The sequence below is a fragment of the Furipterus horrens genome, unplaced genomic scaffold (assembly GCF_987537825.1).
Source record: "Furipterus horrens unplaced genomic scaffold, mFurHor1.1.pri manual_scaffold_10, whole genome shotgun sequence".
In the NCBI taxonomy this organism is placed as follows: domain Eukaryota; kingdom Metazoa; phylum Chordata; class Mammalia; order Chiroptera; family Furipteridae; genus Furipterus; species Furipterus horrens.
In genome coordinates this window covers 62,225,613-62,241,438 of record NW_028327180.1, presented here as the reverse complement: position 1 = coordinate 62,241,438, position 15,826 = coordinate 62,225,613, and the positions used below count along the sequence as shown (strand labels likewise).

Sequence of the window (15,826 nt, the reverse complement as noted above, 5' to 3'; positions counted from 1 at the left end):
AAATCAAATTACAGCCTTCCCCCCATGGAGCCCCAGATGGACTGAGTAGATGCTCTTCAGAGAAGTGAGTGGATATATTTTCTTTTATCTCCAGAAGGAGGAATACACTGAGTTAAAAGCAACATTCCTCGAGCACCCGCTGAGTAGCAGACCTGTGTATTGAAGGCAAGAGGGTGCTTTGTGGCCAAAGCCTTCCCGCATATAGCTCACAGTCTAATCAGAGACACAAACAAGAACCATTGTGGTGTTATGAGGGCCACAGTGGAGGAAGGCCAGAGTACAAGTCGATGGGGGAGACAGTGGTTACTTTGGGGGGAGAATAGGGCTGACTTGATTTTGGAGAAATAACTTGCCACAGTGATCTTCTGGAAAGAAAGTGACACATGCCGTGTACCAGGATGTTCTACAGAAACATGTTAAAATTGAAAGCTTGTTCACACAATCAAAATTGTTTGTTAGGAAGTTGGAGTGGTAAAAATAAGGCTGGAGTGGTAGCTAGACTTTGTCGTGACAGCAGTGTTGTCCCTGTGGGCATGCAGGGGACACATAGAAAGGATTGAGTCTGGGGGAGTATTTTAGCATAAATAGTAGGATAGACATGGTATGGAAGGTGTGTTTTCAAAGAGATTTGTGTGTGTGGGTAGAATAAACAAATGTAGGAAAAATGACTCCCATTTATAGAAATATTAAAAATGGAAGTTTTGAATAAAGCACAAAACAAACTTTTTATTATAGCATAATTTATGTCTAGCTTTTATGATGTTTACATTTTGAAGTATATAGAGCTGTACTAACTTAATGAGATAGATATTCTAACATTACCATACAAGAAAATACTTAAGAAAATAAAGCCAAACTTGTATAGACATGCAGGTCATGTAGAGCATCAGACAAATATTCATCTAAAATGTTTCTACAAGCATATACTGATGCCAGACTTTTCAGCAATGTATCTTACTGTCGTTTAGAAATAAAATGCTTGTGCTACTTCCAGTATCTCACTAATTCTCTGATTTATCTTATCGTTGGACAGCAGATGAATCATCCTCAGAGCTGCAGGACACGGCTTTTCCTTTTCCTATCAAGAACTTGTTTCTTTGATGTTTCCAGTTATATGGGTTTATTTTATATTTTGGCTACATTTCTCCAGTTCTCTTCTTGAACTATTTTTGAGACTCCACATCCTCTTTGCCTGTGGTCCTAGGGCCTATCTCCTAGGGAGCAACCTTGCTGCAGTCCTCCCAAATCCTGCTATTCCTCGAGACTCTTCTCGGATCCTGAAATTACAATAATCTACCACCTTCCACACATCCCTTAGCACTAATGGTATTTTGTTCTTGTGATGTGCTACATAATTTTTTAAAATAGGATATTCCCAAAGACTCTCAAAATACACAGTTTGAGTCTCAGATAAAATACCTTCAGCCAGTCCAGTGAAAGGTTAGCCAGAAGACCAAGGTTCTGGAAAATAAAGAAAATTTCAAGAAAAGAACATGTAAGAATAAAGAGAGAGGAGGGTGGAGGGGTGATTGGATGAAAGAAGATGAAGAATTAGCCAGAGATCAAATATGCATGACTCAGAAACAGACAACCATGTGGGGGTGGCCAGAGGAAGGGGGGCGGGAGCTGAGCAGAAGTGGGCAAACTAGGGGAAGGGGGGCATCTGTAACAGTGTCAACAATAAAAATCAAGTTAAGAAAAGAAAACAAAGAGAAAACTGGAGATGATCATAGTAGTGCTTCATTCTGTAAGTGAGTAGGAAACAAGGCGGGGAAAGGAGGCAGGTAACCTAGTAGGGTGAAGAGTGCCATGTTACTTCTGATTTTTTAGTTATTTTTTAGTTATGCTTACATTAGAGCTTTAGAATCTGTCCATCTATTTAATAGACCATGGTGCATTTACATTCAAACAAATGAAACATTGGTATTTGCTGAATTAAAGAAACTATATAAAAATGCATGCACATTGGCCCAGTAAATGTCATGTTATGATTAGATGTTGGTGGCAGTATCAGTGCACCTACACAAAGATCAATGGTTGTTTTAAAAAAGCACAAAGGTATCTACTTAGAGAAACAAAATATCAGAACTGGTAAGAAAAGAAATGGCTGGTAACATTGTCATATAAGTGATGGTAAATGTGCAAAATACTGAAATTCTTGCTGAATTGTCAAATCAAAGAATGGCATTCAGTGACAAAAGAATGGATGCTACCATACAAGGAAACAAATATGATGACAGGAGTAAGGTGGAACTCAGCTTCATTTCCAAATATCTGCATAAAACATCTGATTGAAAAAATCTACACAGGGCAACTGGAGGAAAAATGCTTATATAGTCTGTATTTATTTTAGATAATGAATTGTGTCATAATAAGTCACATAATCTTTACTTCCCTTCTAAAGGGAAGGGACAATATTTGCCCAAAAGTGAGTGCTGCCTGCTTGTGGATTGTTGAAACAGGTGCCCTGGTGCAGAGAGGTTAATATGGATTTGCGTTCTTCCACGGCCTGGAGAATCACAGTATAGATAAAATAGTCTATTTTGTTGGTGGAAAAAGTAAGCCTTTTCTGTAGTTCTTTTTCAATACAAGTCATTATCTTGGAAGATATCGACCCAGCTAGAGCACTGCTCAGGCTGCAGGACCCCGCTCCGGTCTTGGACAGAAAGCACTTCCATGGAAAGAGAACCTCCACCACTTGGTGCTTGCTGAGTGTGCCTCAGATGGAACTAAGTCTGGCACACTGTAATCAGACAGTAAATATATATTAAATGAATGAGTCACAATTTATAATCACTCCAGTTTTTTTCCTTTTTAAATATGGCCTTCTCCTTTTGAAAGTGTCTATAGATAATATCCTAACACAACAGATAATTCTACATTTTGAAGAGCTTTCCACATTTTAACTAAAAAAAAAAATTTTATTTCAGAAAACAGTTAATATGGTAATATGTAGATACAAAGGAATAAATTTTGATTCTTTGAGCTCTGAGTTCTGCAGTCCATACTCAAATATTTGGGTGCTTATATCTAATATGGTTATTCTTATTAATAAAATAAAAACTATTGCAAGCATTTATTGATTGGCTGTCCACTATCAGATTCTGTGATAAAAGCATTACCTGTGCTTTTAAAAAATGAATCTTCCAACCATCCTATGAAGCTGTTGTGATAATGGTGCTGTACACTTCTCGTAGTTACAGGGCTAATAGTAGGTTATGAACGCAGTCTTAAATCCAGAATTCATCCTTGGACTCATTAAGTTTCCTATGACAGTATGCAATTCAATTTCAAAGGGCTTATTGTTATAAGTTTAACTACCCTTATAACCTCTCGAAAGAATTATCCAATTGCAAATTTATGTTTTAGTTTCTGCAAAGTGAGCATATTTATGTGAGATGTTCTAACTGAGCATCATAATAATTATTATCTTCATTATCAGTCACACTTTCAGTTATATTGGTGACCCTGGATACTGACTGAACTTCAGAATCACACTACTAGATAAGAAAAGTAACACCCTTCTGTGTTTTCTCAGTGTGGATCAATGATACATCATGTGACGCCACTGATCCTCAGACTGTGTGCCAATGAACTGCGTCTTTGATTATTATTATTTCAATTTGTAAATGTTTGTTATTCTCTTTTTTCCCATTAAATTAGGATGCAGAGAAAAAAATTGGACTTCAAGGAATTACTTTAAAATTCAAGTTAGTTTTATATTTGAGAGAATGAAAATGTATGGAAAATAAAAACTCATCAGAACTCATATTAAAATTACAGCAAAAAATGGCCCAAGTATACACATATTTTAAAAAACCATTAGAGTAAATTTTTTTTTGCATTATCCCATTCCCAAATGATGTGTGAGGGTGCACGCGTGTGTGTGTGGGAAAAGGAAGATGGGCGTGGGTAGGGAGAGAGAGAGGAAAGGGAGGGACCTAAAGAGAAGGGGACAGATAGAAGTAATAGAACTGTTATTCTAGTAACTGAGAATTTTATTAGTGATATAAAAAATACAATAAAATGAAATTGATGGGGATTTTTAGATTTATTCTTAAGGTATCTTGTAATGTCAATTCCTACAGAATAAAATGAGCATGTTAGCAATCACCTGGAATTTTTGTATATGAGATGTAATATACTTTAATAATTAAAACAGAGCAAAAGAAAAAGCCTCTTCTATACTTCTAAGGAAAACACAAATTTTGTTTTTAAGCATAGATTTATTTTTTCTTAATATTCAGCTCAGGAGAAATAATGTGCCTGAAGAAGTAATTATATCATTACTATGCTAGGTATATGTGGATTAAATTAAAATAAACTATACATAATTTTCATATAATTAATGCAAAACAAAATTATGAACTTTGATATTAGCAGATTGAATATGAATAATGCAAGTTCTAAGGGTTCATTTCCTCAAAAATATTTACTGAGAGGTAACAGAATCATCATATATATATTTATATATATTATAGTGGAGTAAAATAATAAAAATTGAAAAGATTAAGTCATATGTTCTTCCATGTGGAATATTTTCCTAGTTATAATGCAAATTTATATTTTAAAAAAGCAAGGAAAGAAATGACTAGGCTTAGCTTCAGTATAATAAAAGGATACCTACTTGTTATAAGTTCTTTTTATTGATCATAATCATATTTTGCAGTTTCTAGTCCTCTGTCCACAATTGGTGAATTTTAAAAACATGGCATTGTATGAAACGAAACTTGTTTATGTAAGGCATACTTTATTTTTTCTGTAATTTATTGTTCAGAACTTTTCAAAATGTTTAGTAGAAGGCTTTAGGAATATTTTATATAATAATGTTAGTGCTGTCTCCTCCATTTGCTTTGGTGGGTTACATGACTTACTTTATTCAATAATGATTGTCAAGAAGTTGGACTGTATGGTGTGTGCAATTAAAAGCTGTATTGGTCTTGCACATGCTGTACATGTAAGTGAACCCATGGGTCTCCCAAAGTGAGCCTTTAACATTCCAGAATTTTTACTGTGCATCTGTTGCTGGCATCCAGCCTCCCACCCACACAGGCTAAGACTCCCTAAATGAAGTTTATGCTAGTGCAATAAAGTACATAAAGATGAAGTAATAAAATGGGAAGACAGTTACTTTATTATGCAGTTGCTAAAATCGCTTCACCAGAAGAATGTATGCACATATGTGGAAGCAAATAGTGTGTGAGCAGGAGAATCCAGAAAGTAATTTATTCAAATGTTGTTTCTTACATGTCTTTTTATGTTATTTATTCCAGATGGGATTTATACAGCTCAATGAGGACTTCATATTTATTGAACCACTCAATGACACAATGGCCATAACTGGTCACCCACATCGTGTATATAGGCAGAAAAGGTCCATGGGAGAGAAAGGCACAGGGAAGCCAACTCCTCACAGTCATTACTGTGGTATCATTTCAGGTAATGCCTTCTGAAAGATTTCACTAAATATGCAATATGAGATGAATCCTTCAAAAATGTTATCCATGCATGCATGCATCCATCCATCCATCCACCCATCCATTCATTTACTAGCTTTATCTATCTTTTTTTGGTTTATGACAATTAAATATATCTATTTTCAATTTATCTTTTAGTTTTCAGGGAAGTACCACATTTTAATATCAAGAAATGTGAACTCAAAAGGACTTCTGAGATTAATATATAACATGCCCCACAACTCCTGAATTGTGTAGTTTCTCATGGGACATGGGTCACCTCACTGGACTAGAAATGACACTGAGAATTCCAGCTCTCCTGAAACCAATACTGTGAGCTCATGGCCTTAATTTTTGTCCACCTCTGTTGGAACATCATAGCTTCCTCCTTCCCTGGACCAGAAGCATCTTTTACTCTATCTTTCTTCTTTAATTTGACCCAACTAAAACTCATCTTGGAGGTTAAAATAATCAGAGAACTAGGAAGAAGAGTAAACATTTCTTCGTATTTTATTCTCAGTATCAGAATACTTAAATCTGGCAACTTCAGTGGCACATAAACATTGCCAACATTCATATCTTCTCTCTGTTTGTCTGCCAGGTCTTCACAGAAGTAAAATGGTGACCATGTTGTGCACGTCCTTACCTCCATTGGCAGGGACTGTGGCATTAGCAGGAATGTTAGGGGAAATGAATGAATTCTCTCATAGAAGTAGGACCTAGAAGTCATAGCCAGTGACCAGAAAAGAATGAGTTTCCCTAGGACAAATGTTTAGATATCTAAACCAGGCGTCTCAGTGACTATTCACTGATATGAGATTAGAAACTGAGGAAATAGGAACTTATAAAAGAACTTTTGGTGCAGAGACTTTAAAATGTGACTTACAGATTTATAATAAGGTGTTAGGGTAGTTAGTGACAAGATATTAGATCTAAAGTTGGTTATGGTTTTGAGGCCGATTTAGATACATGAATTATGATAATACTAACATTTGCAGGCCAAGGGGTGTTCATATCATCAATTGTCTAGAGTGCTTGGATTCAGAAAGAATTACAAAATGTTTCTGTCTAGATATATTCATCTTAAATTAACCTATGATTTCTATTTTCTTTTGTGAAAGGTCATGATATCAGCCTGTAAGGGAGTCACCTTCCAAAATGGTTAAGTGAATCTCTCTCTGTCACACCATTAAATGCACACGATCAAGTCAATTTAAAAAAGACACATCGCCCTTCCCTAGCATGAGAATTATAGACACAGAAGAGAATGTAACAGCTGAATGAAAGTCATAGCATTCTGAACAAACAAAAGAAAGGCTTTTGTATCATGAAATGACAACAGTACTCTCATAACTTGAATTGAGTCCATTTAAGGAGATAGCCCTCTCTGAGTGATACTGAAAATCTGTATTGTGCAACTTTTGAATCATAGTTAAGTTCCAACTGTTCTAAATGCCCATGTACACGGATGACACAAAGCAGACTTTGTGTGCTATTATGCATGATGGTTTCTAAAATTTTTTAAAATTTAATAGGTGTATAAAGCATAAATACATGGTTCATACTTTACAAACATCTCTCATGAAGTTCCAGTTATTTTTTGTTAGGCACAACTGTTACATATTAATTAACCAACTGTTATATATCAATTCAGAGAAGGAAAACTCTGACTCCAAAAAACCTCCGCTGCCTTGCGGCATACCTCTTCAGGGGAAAGGCTAAGGGAGTAAACCCCGACAGAAAATCCGGAGCCGGAGTCCCTAAGGCGGTTTGACGCTGTAGTCAACACCGGCAACTCCTGCGGCGCACCTGAAGCCAAGCTGTATTGACTCCGTCTTTCCCTTGGACCCTTCAGCTGCGAAGAGAGGGGGGGTCTGCTGCATGGGCAACAGCAGACCCTCCATATCACCCTGCCCAGGCTCTGTAGCTTCAGCGTCATCGCAAGATGTCGATTCAACACGGGAGGAGACAGATACGATGTCACTCCCGAGTCGGACTGCACAGCCATTCTCGGCGGTGCAGATAGACTCTTAAGAAGCTACACCATCGTCTCTCGAGACGGACGGCTGCCGACGACGACGATATATCAATTGATTGAGCACTCTTATGCAGGGAGTGCTGAGCTGTCATCAGCTGGACAGTACTGAGCTGACCTATTTTCAATAGCTTTTGAAGGGCCTAAAATTTTTAAATTATCTTTAAATGAACAGTTTATGAAATAAAATATTCATATATTTGTACTGATGTGTCTAATTGTAGCTCTACTTAGTTTAGGTTGTTGTATTCACATATTAAACACATGATTCAAATTTGAATAATATTGCAATATTTGCCTTTGCACAATGGAATCATAAAGTTTACTTGTATTAACTTAGTCCTTGTGATATTCACCTTCTGCATTTTAAGCCTTGGGTATATTATTTTTTTGTATATTGATTATATGAATTTTTTTTGGAACAGAGACCTTCATACTTTAGGATGACTTTGTTGTATTCTTCTATTAAAAGATAGTATAGAGGAGGGGAAGGTGAAAGAGGTTGAGGCTCAGAGGCCCTGGGTTCAAGGCATACCTCAGTCCCACTCCAGCTGGGTATTCTTCAATCCCTTGAACTTTTGAAGCTTAGCCTCATTATTTGCAACATAAGTCCTACCAGTCACCTCACAGGGATGCAGAGCTAAATGACATAACTCTTATTCTAAAGAGGCACACAGTGTATTATTTTAGGCAAACTAGTAAATGAGTAATTGTGAGTAGTTTGATAAGAACTGTGATGGACTCAGGACACAAGATCCCAAGCTTCCGTTGTTGCAGGGTGAGCCTCAAAGATCAAGTAAGATGTGTCTACACCACAGGAGGAAAAGGGAACTGACTGTGTAGGCAAACATAATGGCCTGTGCTACCACTTCCCAGCTTTGTGACTTTGGAGAACTAACTTTGTCTCTCAAAAGCTCTATTTACAATACACAAAATGGGGAGAGTGGTACCCGAAGCTCAAGGTTGTTGTCAGAGTTAAATGAGATTATGTGTGCAAATGAAAAACGTGTGTGCAATTTTTAGCGCATGTTGTTGTTCGGAAAGCATTTGGACAGGAGGAACAGTGGCACCCACTTGGGGAGCTGAAGCCAGATGTCTGCCACGTGGTGAGGAGCCACAGCCCTGGAGGGGGGTCACTGGCTAGATAGTGGGGGAAGGACTTTATCTGGAAGGCTAAATGTGGTCTTTGGAGACTTGAAGCAGGCAAGTGACATTATCAATATATATATTCCTTAACGTGTTTGTATAAATTATGAGTATGTTTAGGACTCAGTCCACTACTGAAATTGTGTCCATATGCCACCCATGCCCGTTGTGTAGATCTTTGTCAGTATGTGAAGGATACTATGGAGATCATATGCTGAGCACTGGTGAACACACACTTTAAAATTTCTCTGACTGGAAGTGCACGACATTAACTAGTCATTTTCATACATGCATGTGGGTGGGAAATGGTCTCAGGATTTAGGAGATGAAGCTGAGATGAGCATAGCTGTTGCAGACAATGAAGACTTCAAAGGAGGCAACTTAATAAAAACATGACTTCAATATGCATGACTCTCGCACAGAGGTAACTGGTATGATGGCCTCTACCATGAGGCTGAGCTTCTTAAGAAACAGACTGTTCCAAGTAGCCTGTTTAAATGTAACTCACAAGTATGGATGCTGCACATTGACCATTGGGGCCAACAGAGCTGTTGTTAGCAGGGGTAATAAAGGAAGCAAACTTTTCTCCCTCTGTCACATGGTCTATTTTCCACTCTTGCTACAGTGGCAAAGTCCCTCATTTTGTAACTATCTCTGCGATTTCATTTTAGCTCTCCTTTTTTTTTTTTTTTTATATATCTGTCTCCTCTGTTGGCACATGCTCTTCCACATGTATGACCCCTAAATGAAGGCATTTCCTGGGACTTCCCTTTCCTTTCTCACACCACATGCTTTTCTGGGGTAATAGAATCCAAATCTTTGTGCTCAGCTTATCTTTAGGAGGCTCATCCATATTTTTGCACATTGCAGTAGTTGGTTTATTTTTATTGCTATATAGCGTTTCATTGTATGAATAGGCCAAAATTTCTTCATCCATTATACTGTTGATGGTTATTTGAACTATTAAGAATAATGTTGCTCTGAATAATTTGTGTGTGTGATTTGCATGCAAATCTGGTGAGTATATATTTTAGAACTTTGATCATTGGGTATGCGAATGTTCAGCTTGAATGGATACTTCCCATTGGTTTTTCAAAGTGTTCATCCTAATATAAACTCCCAGCGTGTGTGTGTGTGGGGGGGGACTTCCAGTTCTTGTCCTCACATTCTTGATGACACAATATAATAATCTCTTTCTTTTAGCCATTCTAGGGATTTTAATTAATTTAATTTATTGTAATTTTTATTTTTATTTCCCTGAAGATTAATGAGATTGAGCATCTTCTCATATGCTTATTAGCCATTTGGATAGCCTTTTTGTGTGTGTGAGAAAATCACTGTTCAAGTTCTTCGCGAATTTTCCAATTGGTTTATCTGTTATTGATTTAGAGTAGCTTTTCTTTATTATGGAAAAACATTGTAAAAATCTTCTCCCACTTCGTGGCATGTTTTTCATTATGATAGTGGTATGTTTTAATAAACATAAATGTTATATTTTTATATAGTTAAATTTATAAATGTTTATTTGTGGTTACTGCTTTTATTTTGGCTCTGTTTAAGGAGTCTTTATTACCCTAAGATTATAAATTCTATATGATCCTAATGGAAGGCAGAACCAAATACTTTATAATCCCCGCATCAAGTTTTTGTGATTGCGGAAACCTGACTAAAATCACGATGTGTGGTGAAGTCACTTCAGGCACTTCCTGCAGGTAGACCTTTATTTTTTTTACTGGTTTCAAAAAGGAAAATCATGATATTTTTAATGTATTAAATTATTTTATTTATAGAGATTTTACTAATGTGACTTATTATAAGCCATCAACTCTAAAAGTATGTGTTAGTATTATTCATCTGTAAAGATGAGGAAACTAAGATTGCCTTAGTGATGTTAGTTTCCCAAATGGCAGAGGTAATAAACAGTAGAAGTCCCTTCCGTCTGATTCCAAGGTCATATTCCAGTGCCAGATGCCCTTTTCTGCTCTGCTTGTGAAGGGAACTTAACTTGATTTTGCTCACCATTGTATCATCATTGCATGTTGGTATGCAATAAATACTTTTTAGATTATTGAATACACATAATTTTGTTGTTTCCTTTGCCAAGATGGAGGCACAGTTGAAAATCATTTCTCTGTTGCAGATAAAGGAAGACCTAGATCTAAAACAATAACAGAGAGTGGAAGAGGGAAACGATATTCATACAAAGTACCTCAAGAATACAACATAGAGACTGTAGTGGTTGCAGACCCAGCAATGGTTTCCTATCATGGAGCAGAGGCAGCCAGGAGATTTATTCTAACCATCTTAAATATGGTAGGCAAACTTTAAAGTGCATTTAGAATTTTTTCAAGAAAACTCTAAGGAAGAAATGTGTGAGTATAATAAAGTTCTTCAAAAATTAACTTATTACTGTTCCTTTATTGACATCAATTTAAAAAATCTTTAGGTTTACCAAACTGACATCTCAAAAAAGATGTCAAAATAATAATTCATGTTGTCTAGTAAAAACGTAAAAAACTTTACTTTTGACTTTGAGGTGGCAGAACTCTCTATTATTCTTTCCTGTTTTTTTCTCTCTCTCTCTCTTCTTTTTATTCTCACATATAAGGGCTATTTGTTGAAATTAGCAGAAATGTTATATTTGTTTATATGCATGGTCCCCCAAAGTACTCTGGGTTATGAGGTGGAACAAAAATGGATCTTGATAATCCACTGAGCTCTTCTTATATAGGTATGTAAATTGGACATCCGATGTAATACTAGTTGATGAGGAAGACCTAATAGCTAATAGCTAGATTTTTAACCAGCTAAATTATATGTAGCTAACTTCAGTTGACAATTTCTGGACTGCAGAAGTCTCATGGATGCTTATTATCCAATGAATCCTTTGACTTAATTGCATTATCATCTGGGTAAACATCCTTGAAGGCAGAATTAGAGGGTTGTAATGAAGAGCAGTTCTTAGGTGAGAAAAAACATCAATAAAAGCCAAAGGCACAGGGTAAGCACCACTGATTCAAGAATAAATCTGTTATATTTCTGTAAAATTCCCATTTTTATTCTTTTTGTTATTATTTGGCAGATTTTCCCACACTTCAGTCATTTCTGTGTGTGTTCAGCTACCTCCTGGACACTGCCAGCTCTCAGTGTAGGGTAGAAGAACCCAATCTAGCCAGCTCAGTCTTTTCCAACTAGTGCTGTCTGAGAGCATAAGTTTGGTGTGTCAATATTTTCTATTACAAATGAAATAAATGCTAAATTTTACAAAAACTCAAGGGACAACATAAAAAATTCACCTTGCTTTCCAGCATGGCAACACACACCACATTTTGAGAAAACCTGTTATAATGATGATAGAAATTGTTAAGCAGCAACGGCCCACTAGCTTGTCCTGTGGGAGTAGCGAGGGGAGGAGCTCTGGAAACCTTGTTTGTGTCTGGCAGCTAGTTAGGGAGAGAAAAAGACTCTTAAGGAATGAATTAGGAGGTGGCATACAGCAGGCAGAGTTTTCAGGACTGTTTTTCAGAGGAAAGGAAAACACTGGCATTTCATGAATGAAGAATTCAGAATTCTAGAATTTACTAAGATTCTCCTTTGTATCGTGAAAAGCCCAGCCTTCTCTCTGCTCCCGCTGAAATGCCTAGACTATTAAGGCTGCAGTAAGTATCTCGGAATGCCGTGTCTACATTTTTTAGTATCTAAAATGAGTTAGCTAAGTTATTATTGCTTATTAAGCTAATGTTTTGAACAATTAAATGATTTAAAAATATATAAGATTCCTCAACTAAATAAAGACTTCTCTCATGTCTGGGCTTTAAGAAAAATTAAAATGGTTTTCGGTTTTATTTTAGTATTTTTATTTTTATCTGTTTTCAGGTTTTTAACCTTTTTCAACACAAGAGCCTTGGGGTGCAGGTCAACCTTCGTGTGATTAAGCTCGTCCTGCTCCATGAAACTCCGGTAAGAAAGTCTTGAGTTTTTTGTCCTCAGTTAAGTGGGTGAGCAGTTGTGTTCAGGTACTTTTAAGTAAAGGGAATGTTAGGGATGTACTTTTTATTGACTTAAAATCCAGAAATATCCACTGAATCACTTAGGGTATACACAAACTTGTCTTTAGTTTTGATGAATACCTCAATTTTATTCCAAAAATGCAACAATGTCCTTAGTTTTCAAGGATCCTGACCATAAACCTTAATTTCTAAAAGTAATTTTAAAAACTCATATTTAATGAGTTTATTTTCTTTTCTAAACGTGTGCTTGTAAAGCCTTTTCTTATCTGTAATTCATTATAAATGAAGAATATTCTGTGACATCATTTTAACACATTGCTTAACTGGCACTTTGTAAAACCTTTGTTCTTAAATTATAGAACTAATGAGTAACTGAAGTCCAGAAATTTGACATTCTCAATATTTCATTGAACTGCTCTCCTTTTTATGAAGAGCATTAAACAGATTTTGTAATCATTGTACCTTCACCAAGTTGTAAGATTTTGAACTCAGGCTTACATCAATCCTGAATGTCTCCCCAATTCTAATTACTGTTATAATCAGCAGTTTGTTTTAGTAATTCAAGATGTCCCCTCAGTTTGTAGTGTTTTGGATATCTGAGCATAATTTGCCTTGAAGTCTCTTCTTTTGTAGGCAGATCTCTATATTGGGCACCATGGAGAGAAAATGCTGGAGAGTTTTTGTAAGTGGCAACATGAAGAATTTGGCAAAAAGAATGATATACATTTAGAGATGTCAACAAGCTGGGGAGAGGACACAGCGCCTGTGGATGCAGCCATCCTTATAACAAGGTAAACTTTCCAAAGCCAGTGAAATGACGTTTCTACTTTGATGGTGCTGCTGTAAATTCTACTCAGGGCTTCACAGAATGCTCTGCTTCTAGATTTTGTGTTCCAAAAAACTTCTGGCGTAGTGATATTAGTCATTTCCCCCAATTCATAGTAACTGCTTTTTTTCTTTCCCCTCTTTTTTTAAAAAGTATATTTTATTGATTACGTTGTTACAGTAGTCCCAATTTTTTTCTCCTTTGCTCCCCTCTGCCCAGTACCCCCTCTCCCCCAGGAATGCCACGCCCCTTAGTTCATGTCCATGGGTTGTGCATATAAGTTCTTTGGCTTCACCCTTTCCTATAAGGTTCCCAACTTCCCCCTGTTTATTTTGTACCAGTCAACCATGCTTCCCAATCCCTGCACCATTTTCCCATTTCTCCTCCTTCTTCCTCCCAGCTGATAACCCTCCAAAAGATCCCGATAACTGTGATTCTGTTCCTATTCTGCTTTTCTTAGTTGGATTTTGTTCTTATTTTTTAGATTCAGTTGTTGATAGTTGTGAATTTGTTGTCATTTTAGTGTTCATAGTTTTGATCTTCTTTTTCTTAAATAAGTCCCTTTAACATTTCATATAATAATGGCTTGGTGATAATGAACTCTTTTAGCTTTACCTTGTCTGGGAAGCACTTTATCTACCCTTCCATTCTAAATGATTGCTTTGCTGGACAGAGGAATCTTGGTTGTAGGTCCTTGCTTTTCATCACATTGAATACTTCTTGCCAGTCCCTTCTTGCCTGTGAAGTTTCTTTTGAGAAATCAGCTCACAGTCTTATAGGCACTCCTTTGTAGGTAACTCTCTGCTTTCCTCTTGCTGCTTTTAAGATTATTTCTTTATCTTTCACCTTTGGAATTTTAATTATGATGCGTCTTGGTGTAGTCCTACTTGGGTCTAGCTTGTTTGGGACTCTCTGTGCTTCCTGGACTTATATGTCTATTTCCTTTGCCAAATTTGGGAAGTATTCCTTCAATATTTTTTCACATAAGCTTTCAATTTCTTGCTCTTCCTCTTCTCCTTCTGACACCCCTATAGTTCGGATGTTGGCACGTTTAAAGTTGTCCCAGAGCTTCCTAAGTCTCTCCTCATTTTTTTCAATTATTGTTTCCTCATTCTGTACTAGTTGACTGTTTTTTTCTTCCTTATATTCCAAATCATTGATTTGAGCCCAGTGTCCTTCCCTCCACCATTGGTTTTGTGTGGATTTTTCTTCGTTTCATTTAGCATAGCCTTCACTTCTTCCCTTATGCGTTTGCCATACTCAAGCATATCTGTCAAGCCTGTGAGCATCTTTATCACCAGTGTTTTGAATTCTGCATCTGTTAGGTTGGCTATCTCCTCATTGCTTAGTTCTCCCACTGGAACCTTGATCCGTTTCCCCTTTTGGGCCATACTTCTCTGTCTCCTCATTTTGACAGGCTCCTGTGTTTGTTTGCTCCTGTGTCTTAGGTAGAGCTGTTGCTCCTGTTATGGTGTAAGGGGTGGAGCCTTAGGTGTTCATCAGTACAGGGCGACCCGTTTGACCACGTTGTGGCGCTGTATGTGGGGGAGGGGTCAGAGAGTGAACAACACCACTTGCTCAGCATGCACCCTTTTTCCAGGCACTTCTCCCACTTCCGTAAGGCACTTGCATCTCTCTAGCTGTTACTCTGGCCGTTGTTCCCAGAGTGGGTGGGTCTGCAGACCTTCTAGGACCGTGGGGGCCCTTTAAACAAGCAGACTGCTGAGAGACTGACAGTTTCTTCCTCCACCCCAACCACTACTGGTTTGCATAGTCCGAAGCAATGAGGCTTGATTTTCCCCGGTGTTGGGACCATGAGCTGTGTGGCTTGGTCAGGAGCTGGGAACATTCTCCAGGTGACCCTCCCCACTTTTTAAAACGTGTGACTGCACTTTCCACTGACCTGCTGCCGCCGCCGCCGCCGCCACCTCCACCACACTGCATCCTCTTCACCCCAGCTCCGCCCCTCCTACCTGTCTGGATGAGGATTTCTTCTTTATATATTTGTTTATTGGACTTCCATGCAGCTTGATTTTCTGGAACTTCTGGTTGTCTCTAGTTTTGAGGTAGTTATATTCCTCCTTAGTTGTGGAGGGAGACCCAGCATGTCTGTTTAGGCCTCCATCTTGGCTAGAAGTCTCCATAATAACTGTTTTTTGAACTGCCTTTTATTGATGGCAAGTTGACAAAATATTTTTAATGTGAAGATCTAGTCATTAATGATGATAAGTGAAAACTAGGGTAAATTCTGGTGGAATTTCAAAATTATGAACCCACACTGTGTGTTTTTCAGTCATCACCATGTAAAGTAATCCAATATATTAAATTCAGAAATTGACAAACTTTCTGTTTC

At 37.3% G+C, this 15,826-nt stretch overlaps 1 protein-coding gene across 1 annotated transcript in view; it reads left to right on the top strand.

Moving 5' to 3' along the window:
• The window catches only part of ADAMTS19 (ADAM metallopeptidase with thrombospondin type 1 motif 19), a 294,467-nt gene that overhangs the window by 62,019 nt on the left and 216,622 nt on the right, over positions 1 to 15,826 (top strand). The window contains exons 3-6 of the mRNA XM_090289153.1: positions 5,274 to 5,439; positions 10,778 to 10,950; positions 12,514 to 12,597; positions 13,281 to 13,438. Coding sequence (XP_090145279.1) covers positions 5,274 to 5,439; positions 10,778 to 10,950; positions 12,514 to 12,597; positions 13,281 to 13,438 — 581 coding nt within the window. The remainder of the gene's footprint in view (positions 1 to 5,273; positions 5,440 to 10,777; positions 10,951 to 12,513; positions 12,598 to 13,280; positions 13,439 to 15,826) is intronic.